This window comes from Diabrotica undecimpunctata, chromosome 2 (assembly GCF_040954645.1).
Source record: "Diabrotica undecimpunctata isolate CICGRU chromosome 2, icDiaUnde3, whole genome shotgun sequence".
Classification (NCBI taxonomy): domain Eukaryota; kingdom Metazoa; phylum Arthropoda; class Insecta; order Coleoptera; family Chrysomelidae; genus Diabrotica; species Diabrotica undecimpunctata.
The window spans coordinates 115687913-115705902 of record NC_092804.1 but is presented as its reverse complement, the minus strand read 5'-3'; the positions used below and the strand labels follow the sequence as shown (position 1 = coordinate 115705902).

Sequence of the window (17990 nt, the reverse complement as noted above, 5' to 3'; positions counted from 1 at the left end):
GAGGTAATTTGGGCCGAGTTGCTGGTCTGCAACTTTGACTAGTATAAAACGATCATCTAAAGCGGTAGTTTTGCCCTTACTGCCACTTTCCGCTTTACGCTTGGTTGTTCCAGTTCGTATAAAACGTTCCATTACCCTTTGGATGGTAGAGCGATGAGTGTGTAGTACTCTAGTCACATATTCATAATTTCGCCCATCTTCAACCAGAGCAACGGCTTTCGCACAATCTTCGACACTAAGAACCATAATTAATCATAGGTAAACAAAATGTAAGTGTCAATATAACATAATGATAACAGTCACCAAAGCCACGTCTTCGTATTACAAAATAACTCCAAAATCATCATAATTAAAAAAGTCCTAAATTGTGGGTGGCAAATTCATTTGGCTCTAACAAATTAACCAAGGCGTATTTTGACATGAAACAAAAAACACAATGCTTAGGAGACATGGTTGCACCCGAAAAATAAGGTTTTACGAAAATTCGCAAACGGAATTATTCCACAGGATGTTTCAAAGTTAGAATATCATCAAAAATCATCAAAATAGGGATAAAAATAAAAAAATTGAAATACTTTTAATTTGACTAAAATTTTCTCCGTTGGGTTTTTTTGCATCTGAGTATGGAAAAAATGGAAACTTTATTGTTTATTATTTTGTAGTAATTGTTACAAATTTGTTGCATTGATCTTTTAGTGATCGTTGCCCAAGTTAATTCTATCTATTTTAACTTGACTGCATCATTCTGATGAAGGCTAATAATTCAGAAATATACCTACTTACTATTTTTCACAAAAATGTTACATATAATTAATAATAAAAAAATCATTCCTCTGAATTAATAAATCCAATAATATTTTGATAATAGAAGCCTACTTCTTGCTTATATCGATGATGTAGTACCGATATCAAGAACAAGAAGAAAATATTTAATGTTAAATCTAAGAAACGTGAACTAATTATTACGGGTAGTAAACTTGTAGTAATCGTAATCGACAACGTTAACAGGTCCACGAGTTTTAAAAAGAATTGCTAGGACAAAAAAACCTTGTAAGGTTCTATAACCTTTTTCGATCCAATAATGTTTGAAGGACTGTAAAACTAAGCTTATTCCTAACTGTTGACAAAATAATTCCTGCTGACATAAAAACCAAGACTAAAAAAATATCAAATAGTGTACTGTACATGGCGTTCGGTTAAGAATGGAACATATAATAACTGAAGAGTTGCTGTTTTAAAATAAGAAGTTTCGACAAAAAATACTGGGTAAAATCTTGCCTTTTCGCTATACAGTGTGTTAAAATTGAAAATTAAAAAATATGAAAGCCGAAATGAAAACCCTAAGAACAATAGTGGGCAAAACAAGAAGAGACAGGGTGAGAAATACAAAAGTCAGAGAACAGTGCAAAATTCAAGATATTGTTAGATGGGGAAGACAGCGTAAGAGGATGTGGTACAATCATCTAAGACGAATGGATAAGAATAGACTCCTACAAATTGCCCTAGAAAACAACCTGCCTGGTTCAAGACCTCCCGGAAGACCACCTAAAAGATGGAGAGATAGTTGGCAATCTACCTCCCAGGAAATTAACCAGAGGCAGCTTCAGAATTTATACAGATCGAAAGATCTCCAAGAAGTAGAAGTAGAAGAAGAAGAAACAATATTTTACCATATTTCTTACTCCCTAGAATTTTCGTAATTTTAGTAAATGTTTTTATGTCATAAAGTACATCTGTTATAATTTTACATACAAATCAGATTATTTAGTAGTCATAGGAAAAACAAAAACTAGTGTAACCAATGCAACTAACGAACTGGAGGCTGAAGACAAGAAATATGGATTACAAATAAACAACAAGAAAATTACAAGGAAATCAATGTATGTAGAAGTAAGCAAAATACAAGAAAACAAAGAGACGTAGATGAAAACCGACAACTTGAAATTACATAAATTATATTAAAATAAAAAAGTAACAACATTTTAACTACCGAACTATCATTCAAGCTACTACCATTCAATGGCCAAGGGAATTCATATGCAATTGAAGCAAAAGTGATCAACAAGTAATAAAAAGAAAATTTAAAATTATTATTTTAAGACTTGAAAGTCAAATAATTAGAAACATCATAGGATCTAATATCACCCCATACGGAGAAAGAAGAAACAAAGACATAGAAAAAGAGTAATGAAACGAAAATATGATGAAAGTAATTAAATTACAAAGCTTGGAATGGATAGTACAGATCATCAGGACCAGCAAATAAGATGACCAAAAAAGTTATGAAATGGACCCCTATCTAACGAAGAAGCCAAGTGACACTAAGAATAAGATTGGGAATGACATGGAAAACGCTAAAGAGAGAATGTTACATGATTAATGTCAAAACTGGAAGAAATAGAGAAAAAATATGACTTTTTAACATGTATAAAAGCATTAGAGAACTAACATGTATAAGGCCACTTCAAACTAGGCTACTAAAAGATTAAAGGGGTGTACTTATAATAGATATAAACCACAAAATGGAAAGATGGCCACAATATATAGCACAGCTTTTGAAGACAAAGAGAGAACAGAAGCACCAAAAGAATTTAAAGATGAAACTGGGCCTGACATTATACGAGAAGAAATCGAATATGCAATGAAGCAAGCTAAAAGTGGTAAATATCCCGGACTTGATGAAGTTCTCATTGAACGACCCAAAATTGTGGATACTGAATATATTGACCTTCTTTTAGATCTATTTAATACCATGTATAGAATAGGTATAATACCTAAAGAATGGCTCCAATCGACATTTATACTGCTTCCCAAAAAAACCAATGCAAAGTCATGTCAATGAGTCATATCTTGAAACTGTTTTTAAAAGCAATTCACAATAAAATACATAAAAAATTAGATGAAGTCATAAGTAATACACACATGGTATTGAGGAAAGGCGAAGTTTTAAATTCCATAAAAATCCGGAAGTTGGAATACTACAAAACAAGCGTAGGAAGAGGTAAAATCTCGTGGCTACTCAATATTCGTAAATGGTTTGAATGCAGTTCAATTGAACTATTCAGGCGCGTAACAAGCAAAATTATAATGATTTATAATCTCAGATAGGAGCGGAACTTGAAGAAGAAGATGTAGAGGATGATCCTCTACTGAGGTTGCAATTTTGTAGAGATTGACTGACTTTGTATAATAATTATCACGTTTGTAAGTAAAATTTTATTCAGTGACGGGACTACGTTTACTCGTCGAGAAATTTATAGCTGGTAGAACAATCATTCGTGAGCAAAAATTAATACCTTCAAAGCGACAATCACTTCCAAACAAAACTTCTTATTATTATTTAGGTAGACATTAGTGGCAAATACGCAGTATGTTCATATGAACGTTCTTCCTCTAAGAATGAGTGATACAGAATACCTCCGTTTTCTTTAAAATCATAGTCTACATCATAGTTTTTGAAGCGAAGCTTCTATACTGGCGTTGTATTACTTTTTTCTCTACAGTAAAATGCTGAGACGAGTGTCACGGAACTAGCGCCGCGAGGAAATGGCGTCACAAAATAGCGGTTCTTCACATCGATTCACTAGTCTCCATCAATTCGTTTCTAGTCATCATATACTTATTCTAAGTAGTTTAAAATAAAAACTTCATGAAAAAATAAAAGAATATCTATCAATGAAAGATTTGATTCGTAACGATTGTCAAAATTTAAAAGTAATAAATGTCATACTGTACCAACTACTGTATCATCTTTTTTTTTGTTTGTGCATGATGGTGCATCAGCACATTACACGTTGGAAATTCAGAGGATTGGACGTAGAAGAGAATTTACTTGGCCAGTACATAGTCCTTATATTAAGCCTTTAGATTTTTATTTTTTAGGCAACATATAACTGCTTTGTTACTATGAACCACTAAATAAGACTAGTAACTCTTAAGTTCATGGTATATTATGACAAAATCAAGCTTAGCAATTATTTAAAATAAGACAATTTTTTGAGACAAACTAACATTATACACAGAACAAAGTATAGGAGATTACCAGTACGGTTTTAGGAAAGGAAGATTCTCGATAGAAGCTATACATACTCTAAAACAAGTGATAGAGAAAAGATATGAGTACGACGGAAAAACACATATACTTTTCCTAGACTATAAACAGGCATTTGACAAACTAAACAGAAGAAAAATGATCACAGACTTATAAGAGAGTAATATAACAAATATAAGAATGATAGAAATGACAATGCGAGATCCACATTGTATCTTGAATATCTCGAAAACTTGCCATTTTATGCATTTCAAAAAGAAATATATTATTTATATAAAAAATGTGGAAAAATTTTAAATTTAAAATAGTGTATAGTCAATGGCGTATAATACTGAAGGAAAAAAGGTTCCTTACCCATATTATACGCCACTGGTAAAATAAAATTTACAACGTTTATTATAGCACAAGAGATATTTACCAAATTTAGAAAAATTAAACTTAAAATAAACTTAAAAAAATGGGGTCGATATTTTTTTAATTTACTACGTTAACACACTATACCTACCTATATAGGAAACAGCAACATTTTACTTTAGAATTTTTTATTGAAATGTACTAGTTTGTAGCAAAGAATTTTAGTTTATGGTATGTCCTATTCTGAACGAACGTCTTGTATAGCACTGATCGCATATGAATATTTTTATATTAGAGCTATAAATTTTAGTAGGTTCCTTGATGTGCCACACGGCATAAAAGCAACCGAGAAAAATCATAAAGTGGGTTGTGGATTTTACACTTGCATATATATAGTGGGCATTTTAGGAATTTTGTAAATCATAAACTCACGCACAATAGTGCGTGACATTTATATCATTATTGGTATCAATATAAACGTTCTTTATAAACAGATTGTATTTAAATTTTTATCAGAAAATTGTAAACAATAATTTAGATTATGTATATGTCAGTGTGAGTAAGTGGCTAAAATCCCAACCCGCACAGACTATTTGATATATGTATGTACACATAGAATGTTTATTCAAAAGTATTTTAAGTTTTTTTTGCATAAGCAGTATGTTTTTATTTTTTATTGTAAATGAAATACAAAATCTTCGGATATATTTAAATTTGGCAAACTAAAGCACGTCTAAAAGCCTGCATAATATTTCTCTCATAATCATAAGAACGACCCATTCAGATCAATGCTTAAAAGCTTGTATCTTAATACATTATTGAATATTTTTATATTGACAATTCGAAATTGGGATTTTTTTTTAATATTGTGTGTGATACTTTGGTAATTATTGATTATTGAGCTAAAGAAATAGGAATATTTTTTTATTTCATTATTATTATTTTTTTGATCTTTAAGAAGGATTATTTGTATAATTTCTTCTAAATCTCTTCGAAATTATAACTGTTGTCATTATTTAATTTCTCTACTTTTCAGCATTTTGCCATTGATATAAATTTATTTTTCATTATTAATATACTCCCTTTTTTTTAATATATTTTTTTTGTTCCTTAACTTTTTAAACCTAAAAATGTAAATACCACATAAAGGACCACTGGCACTGTTCTTATGTAAAATTGGTTTCAGTTAAATTGGCTGAAACTTTGCAGAGAGGTAGTTTTTATCATACTGATCAAAAGTTCTCATTTCCCCAAGACTCAGAAGTCAATTGTTTCTGAATTACAGAGGTTCAAATTGTCGGTTTATAGTTCATTTGAATAATACCTACATATTTGTATAATATACAGGGTTAAGTAAATAAGTGCAATAAACTTTGGGGAGTGATTCGGAGATTGATCGGATAAAAGGCATATATCGAGCACAGTTTAATTTAATCTTGCCCAAGTACTTTCGATCCCTAGATCATCTTCAGGGGCATTTCGTCAATTGCGGCCTATCCGACAAGAACAAAATGTCATAAACATATAAATGTACATCACACTACACTACAAAAGGACAAACAAACACTTTAAAATTATTTAAGAAAGGCTACATTACTTGCAGAAGCCGGAGACAGAATGGATTCATTCTGTCTCCGGCTTCTGCAAGTAATGTAGCCTTTCTTAAATAATTTTAAAGTGTTTGTTTGTCCTTTTGTAGTGTAGTGTGATGTACATTTATATGTTTATGACATTTTGTTCTTGCCGGATAGGCCGCAATTGACGAAATGCCCCTGAAGATGATCTAGGGATCGAAAGTACTTGGGCAAGATTAAATTAAACTGTGCTCGATATATGCCTTTTATCTGATCAAAGTTCATTTATTCGAGCATTCAACCTTATATTTTTTTATATAAACATATGTCCGCAAATTCTTCGTTTCCGAGATACGGTGTGTTAAAATTCTTTTTATAAACTGACGATTTCTTTATTGCTCTGAAACCGGTTCAGATATGCAAAGGAAATTTGGTGGGTTTCAAAAGGTAGTTATGGTGCATTTTTTGCTATATAATTAGGACTTTTATATTTATCATTGACGTACATATAGGTGATGGTCTTAATTTTTTAAATAAAAATAATGGTAAGCCCCTGAGATTTTAAAATGAAAATTTTTTAATTTTAAATTTTTGTATTCTTCGTTTAATTTATGATAAAAAAATCTTTCTTCTTTTTTTATCATACGATACGTTTTTCGTATACGTTTTTATGCAAAAAATAATAAACTATCTTAACGCATATTTTTCATTTCTTTTATTTTTTTAGTTTTTTTTATAAACAGGTCGACTGATGAAAAAAGGCAAGAAAGATTTTTTGTCATAAATTACCACAAAAATTCTAAAATGTTTTTTAATTTAAAATATCTCTGTAACGTACCATTTTTTTTCTTTAAAAAAATTGACAGCATTCACTCATTCAATATCAAAAATCCGCAATAACTACCCCTTAAAACCCACCAAATTGTATTTGCATATCTCAATCGGTTTCAGAACAATAAATAAATCGTCATTTTGTAAGAAAAATTTTAACACCCCGTATCTCGGACTGTACAAAGTGAACTTTCATTTTTTTCATGCAGAATTACTTGGAAGTTTAGTGGACTTATTTACCTTGCATATTATAAAAATATGTACTATTTAAATGGACTAAAAACCGACATTTTGAATCTCTCTAACTCAGAAACAACCGATTTCTGAGTCTTGGGGCAATGAGAACTTTTGATCATCATTACCAACTGCAAAGTTTCAACTAATTTAACTAAAATAACTTTTATATAATAAAAGTGCCGGGGCCTTTTATACTTCAGAATTATTGCATTAAACCATCTATCAATAAGGGTCTTTAAATGCGTATACAAAATATGGGGTTATTTCCGTATCTTTCCAACATAGACATATAATACAAGATAGACTGATCGTTGCAATACCAGCCAGTTCCCCCAGTGCGACAGAGAAAACTGACGCAAAGCAGTCCCTACATCTGTTTCTAATTTGCCAGGTTTATCGACCACGTGACCTAAATGACCAATGATAAGGTCACGTGGTTAATAAATCCGGCCCATTAGAAAGAGATCTTATTTATATTATATGTCTATGCTTTCCAATAATAGATATAATTACCTAATAAAAAGTTAAACCATTTGTGTGCACCAATAATTTTGTAAAAGAAAATAACATTGTACAGTAAAAAGATTTTAAAGAGTTAATATATTTATATCAAATTTAAAAAAAATTTATATCCATCGAAATAATAATTATATTGACAAAAAATCCCAGTTTCTAGCTTTTCAATATTTTCTAAAGGCAGCTGTCATAGACAACACTTTATATAAAGAGGTAAACTCTGATGTTGGATTACATAAACAAAAAGCGATTTCAAATACTGTTTGTTTGACAAAATTTTTACTAGTTGGTTAATAATCCAAACAGAAGTTATCTAATATTTTGACAGTGGTCATCATTTTTTGCGTAGAAAAACTAACACATATCCTCTCAGGTGACGACAATCAACCCCTGAAACCTACACTACCCAAGCGACAGTTTTCTCAAACGCAGTCTGAACCGGATCCATACGAACCTCCTGCTACCTTGCCGTCAAGTACTATATCTTTAGAACGATCTGTAACGTTTACTGAGCCTAAAATTAAAGTTATACCGCCTGCTAGTAGTCGTTCAGCTCTACTTATGCACATGCATACTGAATACACCAGTATTACTGACGAATTGGAATCCGTCTGTGGACTTCTGAGTCCTCCTAGATCGCCAGGACTGCTTAGTCCGCCCAGACCTGAACAGTCACCTCCAAGTAAGTTTAGGTCATCGTTGGAGGTGATCTAAGAGATTAAGTACGGTTGAGTAACGTGTGATAATATAGAAGAGATATTAAAATACAAAAAGTTACAAAAGTCGCTAGTTAAATATAAATATAATTTTAATATTTTGGTATTTCTGTAATTTTCCTACTATTGATACTATAATATGTATTAAGATTGCCTGAAAGATCCAACGTAATCTAATAGAGATAAGCATTACCTTAAATATTACTGAAGTTTACTACTCTAACGACTCTATTAAGATTTTGATATATTTTATCTCAAAGATAACTCACAAAATTGTTATAAATTTGACTAAACAGTTAAGATGAAGAAAGTAATGTATAGTTACTATTAATAACAAAATTGACTGTCATAGACGGAAAACTAAGTCAACCCGGAAATATTCACAGGATAAAAAACATATCTATAATAGGAAGAGTCATTAAATAGGAAATAGACGAACTAGATACAGCATCATCAAAATGTATAAAAACTAAAAAACTGAGGAAAATAAACATGATAATTATAAAATAAACTTGATTAAGAATAAATACTTTTCTGATTTTGTAAACTTTTTTGTCATTTACATGCTTTGCAACTACTGCAGTACTCAATATGTTCATTTTTAAAGTGTGTGCTTTGGTTGTAGCTTGCTTTTGATGGTTTAAACTAACCCAAAAATTATCACACCTTATAAACCTATTTAATCTTATGTCAAACACGTTGTTCAGTGCTTTTGTAGTCCATCATCAAACAAGTAGTAGAGTAGATCTTCACATGTGCATCATAGTTTTTAATTATTAAGTTATTTTATCGACATTTAAACAAAAACGTAAATGATAATCAAACAATGATAATTTAACATGTCTAGGCAAGAAAATTAATATAAACCTCATGGAGTTTTGCTTCTTAAAAAACATAGGTGAGAATCCAAAAGAAACACGCCCAAATAAGAGACGATTAAAAAACTGTAAAAATAAAGCAATGGAAAAACATGTAAGAAAGATAGCTATAACAAAATATAAAACCATACCAAGAAAAGAAATCACTGAAAAAAATTAAAAGAAATAAAATATTTTTCTTGATGTTTTTATTTGTGAAATTTCATTGTCAGCAAGAAAGGGTAAATAATAAGAGGAAGAAGAGGAATATTGTTTTGGAAAGTACCTACTGCAGAAACTGGTGACAGGTTGTACAGGGTACCAGAAAATTGTAAAGAAATTGTTGATACCTATTAAATTGTGGATAGGAGATTTTAGAGGAAATTTAAAAATAGAATATTGTAGCAACTGAGATAAATATAAGTAAAGGAAACATTATCATAATGACTTGTATGGAAATAATACCTTATAACTGGAACAATAACTTACCCTGTCTGTAACAAACTTAACATCGACATTTTAAGACAAATTAAGTGTAATATAAGTGTAATACTTGAACAACCTAAAATGTCAGCATTTTTAATGTACGACAAAAATTTAAAAGTAGCTCATTTTATTTACGTAACATAAAATTTGTAATAGGACAAGTAATGACAGAAGGTTGTTAATCTCCAATAATAACAAAAAATCTGACATAATATAGCAAAATTGCACAACACTCGCGTTATAAATTGCATTGTAAATTATTAGAAAAAACTGTTTACAATACTTGCTCTTTATAGATCATCTTTAATTGCTCTTGACCTCTTTAACTTTTTTTTTTTGGTTGTCCTCTTCTTCCTTTACCTCTCTGAACTGTATTTTGTCCATATTTCCTTTCTTATTCTTGGGATGTGTCTTTTTTGTCTTGCTTATTTCTCACTTCAACTACAACTCCTGTAAAAGTTAAACTGGATGTTAAACCTCTGAATGTGATAACAATCTATACACCTGAGAACAACCGAGATACTACCACAAAAGAAAACTTTGAATAGCTTCAGACTGTAATGACCGAGACCCCAAATGATGACTATATAATCATTATGGGTGATTTTAACGCCCTTGTTGGCAATGATATAGTTCCAGGAATAAAACAGCGATATAATGAAAATATCAGAAATGAAAACGGAGACCTTCTAACGGACTTCTGCAGCATAAACCAAATACGTATTAATAATACATTTTCCCCCACAAAGAACAATACAAATACACTTTTGAAAACACTAAAGGACAAACATCTATGATATATTATATTATGTGAATACTATATTCTATGAAAACACATATATGTGAAAACAAAACCCCAGAATACACCATAAAGATAAAAGTGGGAAGCTTACAGGATAACTCTACAAGATACCTATTCCGAAAAAGAAGAACAGAAAGAAGCAGAAACACATTATATCACGGAAAGTGATGGAGTCGAAGAAAGCTGGGCAAAAATTAAGTCTCTTACCTTAGCTTTGACCAAGAAAGTGGTGAAAGAAATATAAATAAAAATAAATCATTCCCAAGGCTAAGAACTCCATGGTTTTGTACAGAAGTGAAGAAAAAAGCTAACCTGAAATACATGTCAACCAAAACACAAGAGGATACCATAATTACAAGACAATAAGAAACAAAACACATGCAGTTGTTAGAAGAATAAAAATTATCTCTTGGAACGTTTTTCAAAAGAAATGGAACATGATTTGTATCAGGGAAGGAAATATGACGCTTTATAAAAGGATAAATGGAAAAGGATACATGGATTGACTACCTAACAAAGCTCTATGCATACTAAGAATAAATGACGCTAGAACCGGAAACACAAAAAATTACCACAATTGAAGAACTTAATATAAATATATATGAACTTCGAAAAATAATTGAAAATCTGAAGAACAGAAAAGCAGCAGGTAAAGTCGGAATACCAAACGAATTACTGAAATATTGTGAAGCAGCAATGACAGAACAATTAACAACATTAATTAAAAAAATTATAAAACATAAAACACAATAAAGTATCGGAAGAATAAAGAACGAGCAAATTAATTCTACTATTCAAAAAAGGAGATAAAAACAGCCAGAAAACTACAGAGGTATAAACTTATCAAATACTACCCTAAAACTTACAACTAAAATTTTACAAGGACTAATGAGTCAAAGGATAAGTTTAACAAATGAACAACAGGATTTTTGTATTGGAAGGTCGTGTACAGACACAATATATGTCATAAAGCAAATTACTGCGAGATAACTAGAGTATAATAGACAAGCATTTCTGTGTCTAATTGAAGAAAACTTTTGACAGAGTAAGACACAAAGATGTAATTATACAGAACCTATAGAAATAGATAGCGGAATAAGACAGGGGGCTAATTGAGCCCTATGCTCTTCAATTTAATCATGGATGAAATCATCAAAAATGTCAACAAAGGAAGGGAATACAGAATGGGAAACAAAGAAGTAAAATTACTTTGTTACGCAGACGGCGCAATATTAATAACCCAAGATGAAGATAATCTGCAAAGACTAGTCCACAGATTTAACATAAGATCCAATCAGATGTAAAATAGAAATTGATGGCATTAGTATTGAACAAGTAATCGAAATAAAATACCTTGGAATTACACTGTCCAGCTATAGAGATCTGGACAAAGAAGTGTGGGATCAAGTACAAAAAACAAATATAGTGTTGGCAGGATGCCTTATATGGCAAAAGAGACAAATTAACACTGAGATGAAGTCAAGAATTTAAGTGTAATTAATGACATATGCCTCAGAAACAAGACCCGACACAGCCACAACACAAAGGCTACTGGAAACGGCAGACATGAGAGTACTGAGAAGAATTACAGGAAATTTGCTGAGAGATCGAAAGAGAAGTGAAGAATGGCATAAGCAGAATGGGGTTGACCCGTGTGGTTAAAATAACAAGGGATAAATCACCAATCGCAAGAAGAAGAAGAACTACAACTCTTAGATATCTCAATTATTTTAGTTTTTCTAGGCTGATATTCCTTGCTTTTATTATTAAGTTTCATCTTTAAATAACAGGTGGGGAAAAGTAATCGCCCGATGTTCTTTTGCTATAATTTTTTTAATGAAAAAGTTTAGATTTGCTTCTGAAATTTGTATATTTAATCCTTTATAATTTATTTCGTCAAGTCGAGAAAATAATATCAGCCAAGTAGCCGCCGCTAGAGTTGATGACCATACGGGCCCGTTTGATGGCATTTTACATCATTATTGCCAGAACTTTGGATGACAGGTTCTCGCATTCCTGACAAATATTCTTCTTAAGAGCATCAAGGGTCTGAGACTTGTTGACGTAAGCCCGCGACTTTAAAAACACTCCATAAAAAGAAGTCTGGAACGGTTAAATCGCGTGATCTGGCCGGCCAGTGCAAATCACCAAAAAGGGAGATTAAACGAGCCGGTAATGCTTCTTTCAGGATATCGATTGTGTCTTAAGCACTGTGCGCCGTTGCACAGTCCTGTTGGAACCACATGTTCTCCAGACCCAATTCATCCAGTTGATGAAGAAAAAAATCATCGCTCCATAGCGCGTGCCATTCACAGTCGTCGTTTGGCCTGCAGCTTTCTGAAAGAAATATGGCCAAGTGACTCCTACAGCTTAAAGAGCACGCCACGCAGTATTTTTGCGCGGGTGTAATTGCTCTTCGTGGGTAATACACGGATTTGCGGCCCCAGAAATGATAATTTTATTCATTCACGTAACCACTAAGATGGAAATAAGCATCATCGCTCACGATAATTTTCGAAGAAAAAATCGTCCTCCTCGTCGTTGAGATTTAGGATGGCTCGAGCGTAGGTTAGACGCATTTGACAGTAAAGAGCTAATAGCTGATGTACTCTCTGCACTTTATAAGGAAACATATTTTAATCTGTTACCAAAATTCTGCGTAGGAACCGCCGGCTAATTCCCATTTGCGTGACACGTCGTCTTGTCGATTTTCCGGGCTTCTCTTCGACATCCGGAACTACGGAACGCTGAGCTAACGTAGCCGGCGAATTATTGCACAAAAAATGAAAACAATTATGCTGTGTTCTTGCGGAGTAAACCGATTCATGGCTTGTCGATTTGTATTCTGCGTTTGTTTATTTCACAAATGTCAAAACCGAATTGACATTTGGCTGAATTTGCAAAAGTTATAGCGTTTTCCAATTGGATGATTACTTCTGCCCTACTTTGTATTTTCTTCAGTTTAAATTGTGTTTCTCCCATTTCAATGCACTTTGTTTTTCATTCCCTGATAATCAGTCAAGATTCCTTAGCTTTAACTTTAGATAATAACTTTGGCGAAGACTTCTTACATGAACCTTCCATTTTTAAGTTTCCTTTCTTAACTCTTATTAAGTGTCAACGTTTGTATCTATAACATTTTTGTACTGCGCTGTTCTTTACTCCTTTTTGCCACTTGATAAAAGTTATTAAACTGTTTCCTTTTCTTATTTCTACAAGCCTTGTCCGAATTTCTGCACTCAGCTTCATATTTATTTATATTCATATCATTACTTGGGACGTACTATTGTTTGTTTTACCTATTTTTATATCTAGGGTTTGTGTACTCTCTACTCCAAACTATTATTTCTCTCTGTTCTTCTTTGTCTAGAGATACTTCTGGATAATTTCACTCACCATTTTCTCATTTAATCTCCATTCTATTTCTCAATTATTGGATTCTGTCTTCAATATATCTTCTATACTATTTCTATTATCAATATGTAATATTTTTATATATTATATATAATCAATTGTAATATATTATCATTTTTCTGTATAGATGAACTTGACTTATTTCTTGTAACTACCTGAAGAGCATAGGACATTCAAGAGATACCGCCATCCATCCCAGCCAGGTTTTCCCGGCTTGCCCCAAGTCTTCCCAATACTTCGTGCTTACTTGTCAATGGTCCTCATCTAGGTACCTTGTAGTCTACCTCCCCTTCCCTCTTCTTGTAGATTCCAGCTCAAAGGTTTCTTTTCAATAACAGCATGTGATGTCCTAAGAATGTATCCAAGCTACCTCCACTTCTGGTATACCTCCTGAATACCTTCTGATTTTCAACCTGCATTTGTCATTATTTACTTGAGACTACGATTGATAAATACCTGCAACTGTGATGTTATTTTTCTATCTATTTTTTAAGTCTCACAAGCATAAAACAGAACAGACTTAACATTGGTGTTAAAGATGCGAAGCTTGATATTCCGGAGATATATACATTTCTTCACGTAGAGTAGAGAAGCATTCGCCTTTCTAACTTTTTACTTACCTAAAACAAAGTAGGTGAAATAATTTAGACTTGTCTTGCTTGTCTTACTGCAACATTCATGAGATAGCCTGCGTTGATGCAAACTCTTCATTAAATATCTCATACCTCTCTCATGTCCCACATAATGTTAATTATGATGAAATGAGCTATTCTTTGTTAAAATCGCAAAATAAAAAAAAACAAGATTCAAGTCTTTTACTTTAAAGTTAGTAATGAAAGACGATATATTACGGCAGGTTCAGTTAAATAAGGATGCAATCAAAACTGTTAGATTACTTAATAGAATACGTCAAACAAATACATTGTTTTTTATATTGATAATTATATTTTGTATAATTATAAAATATATTTTATCATTTTTATGGTCCTTTATTCCCATATAAGGTATTAAAAAAGTGCGTTGCTACAGATAAACATTTTATTAAATAATATTTTAACGAAAACATATTACAACTTAAGCTTCAAATTAATACTTTTAACAATAAATAACCGGCGAGTACTGACCATAGACATATAATACAAATAGACTGACAAAGAAAACTGACGCAAAGCAGTCCCTGCATCTCTTTCTAATTTGCCAGGTTTATCGACCACGTGACCTAAATGACCAATCAGAAGGTCACGTGGTCGATAAACCCGTCCCATTAGAAAGAGATACAGGGACAGGTTTGCGTCAGTTTTCTCTGCCGTACTGAGGAAACGCAACTGCATGGCAGCAGTCAGTTTATTTTATTATATTATGTCTATGGTATTGACACTATTAGGTTAGTTGAGGTTTAGGTGCATGTCAAAAAGCTTTCTGTTACTGATACATTTTATCGTTGTATGTTTCTTTTTACTTTAATACACAATACAAATAATCTACTAATAACCAAAGGTAACGAGCACATATAATTATTTTTTATTTATTCCTTTATTTTCAGATTTCGTGGCACTATCTTACAGTATTGAGTAGTTTACTTTTTATCTTATTATATTTGCTTGAATAGTATTCATAACTGTGTACATGTGTAAATTTAGACTTGACAATAATATTAATTTTTTTAAGGTTCTCGAAAACGCAATCCATCCGAAATGTCCAACCCTGAAATAGCCCTCAACTTCGAAAAAGAACATTTACGCAGCGCTGAGGAATGTGACTATATGGTCATGGAAAACCTGATTCAACGAAGGTACAGCGAAGAAGATGAAGATGAAATCGACGACGACGTTATGGAGAAACTGCCAGTGAAAAACCCGGCGTTGCTTAGCGTTGTTACCGAGACTAGAGAGTTCCGTGTGAATTCCTGGCCTATACGAAATGCCTTGAAACGTTCCACAGCTATTGAGGAACCGCCTGGACCAATAGGACATTTAGGTAACGGCAGATCCATGATGCTACCTGTTTACTATAGAGGTTGGCAGAAAGTCGAGCTAATTAGACAAGATAGCGATGTTTTTCTTTGAATATTAATACTATATTTTAAAATATCAAAAGATGATTAGTCCATAAAATTAGATACTGTCTAATTAAAGCATTGAATTGAGTGATTTAATAATAGCTGTTGTAAAAATTATACAAAATTTATTCTATTTTCTACATTTATTCTGGATTTGACGCCCTTCGCTGCTCCATATTTATCCTTGTTCTTCTCGGGCTTTTCTCGCGATAACAATGGTAACTTTTTATTTTGTATAAGTTTTTAATTTGTATAAGCTTCGTGTCATGAATGTCTCTCAGATTAAACTACATAATTGGGTCTCTACGTCTATCTGCTTTTTCCTTATTTTTTGTACATGCTCTCATCTTGTCTAAAGATGTGACCAAAGAATTTCATAAACAATTGTCTAATATATTTTGTTATATAATTAAATCTGTCTAATATAGCTCCTCTACACTTGGTTCGGATTCGACGGTAAACTGCAGATTCCGTATATCTTTACACTTAACCTATTATTAAGTACCATTCACCTTATTATCTGTACCATTAATGATTCACGCAGAAGAGTTGCCTACGCTCAAAATGGAGTATTCCTCTTATAATAGAGGATGTTCTAATAAATTTACATCTCAAAAGCGTTAATACATTTGCCTTATTTTTGCTATATTGTGTATATTCCACTTAAAAATAAAAAAAACATTGCCTTTACGCAAAAATATTGCCCTTTAACTTACATTATCTACTGCTATCCGAACTTTTTCATTTGTCGTGTTTTATGTATTTTATTAAATCAGATTTCACTATTTTTTAGAATATTTTATATCTTTAGCAATGCCAAAAAATTTCCCCACATCAATATTCGACCAGTCCCGAATATTTCTCGGTATATATTTGTCTGTTTTGTAATACTTCTAGGAATTTTAAAATTTTGATTGTTTGTAGTAATTTATTGTATCGGTCTATTCTTAATGGCAATATTTCTCCATTAATAATTTTAGTTGATCACAGTATTTTTAAGAAGCATCTGTAGATCGTATATTAAAAAGCTGATTTTTTTTATTTTTATTTTATTTTCACGTTTCTATTCCACACAGAACACGTGAGTAAGCACAATCAAGTTTTTGATATCAGTTCCGACAATATTATTGACTGATTCGATCCACATACAAGTTCATGTTTAACGCTTATGTATGAGATTTGTAGCCCCTATACTTTCGGTATTGCCAACAAATATGTTGTGTTCCTTAAGACCTTTTTACAGATAACCTCAGACGATACGCATCTAAAGTCACCCTTACTAACTATTTTCTGGACTATATAATTTATATTAATAAATTTTTGAATAATCCAACCTTTTCAAACTTTTTAAGATCTGTTAATGACGTAAACATTACAAATGGCAGGCGGATGCATAGCAGATGGGCGCCGTTTTAAAAAATTATTTTTAATTGTATCGTATGACAAGAAATACGTGATTTGAAAGTTAGTATGGCAGTGACAACCAGTTTCATTTAAAATAGGGACCTTACAATGTGCAACGGTGAGACTGTGGGAAAAAAAGTATAAACTGTCTCTAATAATTTGGTTGCCTTCAACTTTTATGCAAAACGCTCGAAGACATCATCCGTTTATTTATTGACATCTGTCAAAAATATGACATTGATAATATTTCACATGACAATATAATATCATGATACTATAACAAACAAGGTATGCTCACTTGCACTTCTAATTTTAATCGACTTTGCGCATGACGTCATAGCGAGACAAAGCCAGGGGATCTTATTTTAATGATGTATCATATGGCAACGTTGTTCCATTACTGTAATGGACAACTTCGATACTTAAACTGTTAACGGTATAGTATATCTCGATGCCATATCTTGCACTAAAAAGTCATAACTAGTTACTTTCTGTGAAAACGTGGTTTGAAAATTAATAAGTAATTTGTAAAATTAATTAAAGAAATATATGAATCTTCTATTTGATTGTGTGTATTACAAACAAAATAGATATTGCTACAAAATATAAATTATATATAAAAGGCCGGAAAATGTAAAGAATTTGAAATATAAGGAAAAGCAGGTCATACTTCACACTTTATGAATATC

General features: G+C 31.9%; 1 protein-coding gene across 13 annotated transcripts in view; it reads left to right on the top strand.

The window, feature by feature from the left end:
* Trpm (transient receptor potential cation channel, subfamily M) overlaps positions 1–17990 on the top strand; it is an 888877-nt gene that overhangs the window by 833669 nt on the left and 37218 nt on the right. For 11 of the 13 annotated variants that reach the window (XR_011950088.1, XM_072523326.1, XM_072523332.1 and 8 more), the window contains 2 exons: positions 7937–8245; positions 15507–15815. Coding sequence is in view for 12 of the 13 variants with exons in the window: in XM_072523326.1 (XP_072379427.1) it covers positions 7937–8245; positions 15507–15815 (618 nt within the window). In the remaining variant the exon portion in view is untranslated. The remainder of the gene's footprint in view (positions 1–7936; positions 8246–15506; positions 15816–17990) is intronic. The other 2 variants (XM_072523334.1, XM_072523333.1) reach the window with 1 other exon arrangement.